Raw genomic sequence first — 3,213 nt, forward strand, 5'->3', positions numbered from 1 at the left:
GAGCCGGGGGGGGCAGGTGCCCCGGATCCTCCCTCTCTCCTCCCCCCTCCCCCCTCTCCCCCCTTCGGCTGGGATCGCCGTCCCCTCCCCTTCCCGCACCTGCCCCGGCCTCTCCTCCTGGAAACCAGAGCTTGGGAGTGGCCGGCGAGAGGGACGGGGCGGCGCGCAACTTTCCCGGCGCCTTCGCCTCCGCGGAGACAGGAGAAAGAGTCGGGATAGGAAGGGCGGGGCTGGCCGCACGCACTCGCCCTCTCGGCCCTTGCCGGCGAGAGCCGCGGGTCCCCTCGCCCTCGCCTCGCCGCCCGGGGCAGCGGCTTCCCCGCGGCGGAGCAGCCGAAGTAGGGAGAGGGCGAAGGGGTGGGGGAAGCATCGCTGTCGTTGCGCGCCGCCGCCCTCCGCGGGCCTCCCTTCTCCCTCTCTCCCTCCCTCCCTCCCTCCCTCCCTCCCTCCCTCGTCCCTCCCTTCCTCCCCCCTTCTCCCCTCTCCCCCCTCCCCCCCTCTCTCCACTGGCCAGCGCCTCCTCCGAGAGCCTGGAGCCGGGCCAGAAGGGGCGGGGGAGGGAAAGGCTGGCGCGCACCCGACGGGACACCGCCGGCACGATCGCGACCGTTGGGGCAACAAGTCGCAGGCTCGCGAGCTCGGGGAGGCCGCTGGAGGTCCTCGGAAGGGACCGCGGGGGAGAGGCCGAGGCGCGAGGAAGGAGGGTGGCCAGAGACCGGGGCAGAGACAAAGAGACTCCGGGAGAGGAGGAAACCGGGCGGGCGAGACAGGGAGAGACAGCGAGAGGGGTGAGGGTTGAGGGAGGGGGGGAGAGGGAGGCGCTGAGGCCGGGAGGGGGTGGCGGCGGGGAGGGGTGGGGCGATGCCTCGCCCGGGAAAGAGCTCGTACAGCGACCAGAAGCCGCCTTACTCGTACATCTCGCTGACGGCCATGGCCATCCAGCATTCGGCGGAGAAGATGCTGCCCCTGAGCGACATTTACAAGTTCATCATGGACCGCTTCCCCTACTACCGGGAGCACACGCAGCGCTGGCAGAACAGCCTGCGCCACAACCTGTCCTTCAACGACTGCTTCATCAAGATCCCCCGGCGGCCCGATCAGCCCGGCAAGGGCAGCTTCTGGGCGCTGCACCCGGACTGCGGGGACATGTTCGAGAACGGTAGCTTCCTTCGGCGCCGCAAGCGCTTCAAGGTGCTGCGGGCCGACCCCCCGCACCTGCACCCGGGGGCCGCCAAGGGCGGCGGGGCCACCGGGCCTCCGCACCCGCACCACCACCACCACCCGCACCACCACCACCACCCGCATCACCACCACCACCACCACCACCACCACCACCCTCCTCCGCCCCCCTCCTCCTCCTCCTCTTCCTCCTCCTCCTCTTCCTCGCAGCACCACCACCACCACCATCACCACGTGCCCCCGCCGCCGCCTCCCCCTCCCCACCTGGTGCACTATTTCCACCAGCAGCCGCCGGTCCAGCCGCTGCCGCCGCCGCCACCGCCACCTCCCCCTCCGCCCTCGGCGCCGCCGCCACACCTCCAGCCTCAGGTGCAGCCGCCGGGGCCTCCGCAGCCGGGCAAGATGCAGGAGGCGGTGGCGGCGGCGGCGGCGGCGGCGGCGGCGGCCGTGGGCAGCGTGGGCCGCCTCCCGCAGTTTCCCCCCTACGGCCTGGGCTCGGTGGCGGCGGCGGCGGCGGCGGCCTCCACGTCGTCGGGCTTCAAGCATCCCTTCGCCATCGAGAACATCATCGGGCGGGATTACAAGGGCGTGATTCAGGCGGGCGGCTTGCCCCTGGCCTCCGTGATGCACCATCTGGGCTACCCGGTGCCCAGCCAGCTGGGCAACGTCGTCAGCTCCATGTGGCCCCACGTCGGGGTCATGGACTCGGTGGCCGCCGCAGCCGCCGCGGCCGCCGCGGCCGCCGGGGTGCCAGTGTCCCCCGAGTACGGGGCCTTCGGGGTACCGGTCAAGGCCCTATGCCACCCAACCGGACAGACCCTGCCCGCCGTGCCCGTGCCCATCAAGCCTACGCCGGCCCTGCCGCCGGTGCCGGCCCTGCCCCCGGCGCTCACCGTCAATCCGCCGCCACAGCCGCCGCCGCCCATCTGTCCCTCGTCGGCCGCCTCGCCGGCCTCATCCCTGCTGGGGCAAACGCCCACGACCTCGGCCGACAGCAAGGGCGGCGGCGGCGCCTTACCCTCAGTGCTGGTGCACTCGTAAAGGGAGCGAAAAGCCGGGGCCGACGGGCGGGGCACGGGAGAGTCAGAGGAGAATGGGACGAGGCCGGCAGAGCCCCCCTTCCTCTCGCAGCCCCTTGAGAAAGACCCCCCCCCCCAACATCCAGAGCGAGAGAGAGAGAGAGAGATCAACCGATCCCAATTGGGGTCCAGAATGTATTTAAGAGAAACGAGCAAACGAACAAAAAAGTGGACTCCTTCAATGGTTTTAATAAATATAACATTTCTGGTGTCTGTGTTTATACTCTGTTATACAGGCATATTATTGAGAGCCCGTTTGAGGCAAGAGTTTCTATTGTTGCCCCTATTACACGCCAAGGCAGTCCTGCAGGGCCGGCCTCCCGGGACAGAAGGTGATAGCGAAGCCTTAGCCCCAGGCAAACCTGGGACCGATCCGAGCCGTGGCCCAACTCGGAGCCGGCCGCGTGGTAGTGGGGGGGGGTCCCCCAACCCCCACCCCCGGGTCCCAGGCAAGCAGAGACAGGGAGCCGAATCGGGCTCTGGGGCGACGTCCGGCCTCGGAGATGTCCCTTCCTCGGGAGCGGCAGAGGCGTATCGCCGAGATGGAACGGCCGTCAATCAATACACCTTGGTGGAGAGACGAAAGAGCTGCGGATCTGTACGAGTTTTGTGAGTTTGTTTAAGCTCCCCTCCAGGGCGGCGATGCCTTTTTATTTTGTGCGGGGAAAATCCGCGGACTGTCTGTGCTTGGAGCTGGAGTTCGGGGAGGGTTAGGGGCGGCAGCCGAACGGAGCCCACCGAAGATCAGAAGACGGGACCTTCTTTCCCCACCGCCCGCCATGACCAGAGAAGACTTGGCGAAAATCACCCACCGAAGCGAAAAGATGAACAGGAATTTAGATGGGCAGCGGAGCGACTGCCGCGAAAGGACCGAGGATGGAGCGGAGTCCCTGCGATCGTTTCCGCTCTGGGTTTTTAGGCTCGATTCTTTGCTCTCACCGTGTCTACGTTTTCT

The 3,213-nt window shown here is 68.1% G+C and overlaps 1 protein-coding gene across 1 annotated transcript; it reads left to right on the plus strand.

Moving 5' to 3' along the window:
• The first annotated feature begins 849 nt into the window (after positions 1-849).
• FOXB2 (forkhead box B2) lies at positions 850-2,469 on the plus strand. Its single transcript, XM_001508045.4, has one exon. It carries the CDS (start codon positions 862-864, stop codon positions 2,218-2,220), a length of 1,359 nt encoding a protein of 452 aa, XP_001508095.2. The 5' UTR covers positions 850-861; the 3' UTR covers positions 2,221-2,469.
• The last annotated feature ends 744 nt before the right edge of the window (positions 2,470-3,213 follow it).

This window comes from Ornithorhynchus anatinus, chromosome X5 (genome assembly GCF_004115215.2).
Source record: "Ornithorhynchus anatinus isolate Pmale09 chromosome X5, mOrnAna1.pri.v4, whole genome shotgun sequence".
Taxonomy (NCBI): Eukaryota; Metazoa; Chordata; class Mammalia; order Monotremata; family Ornithorhynchidae; genus Ornithorhynchus; species Ornithorhynchus anatinus.

Coding starts and splice junctions, on each gene's coding strand:
- FOXB2 (XM_001508045.4), top strand. CDS start 862: ATGCCTCGCCCGGGAAAGAGCTCGTACAGCGACCAGAAGCCGCCTTAC.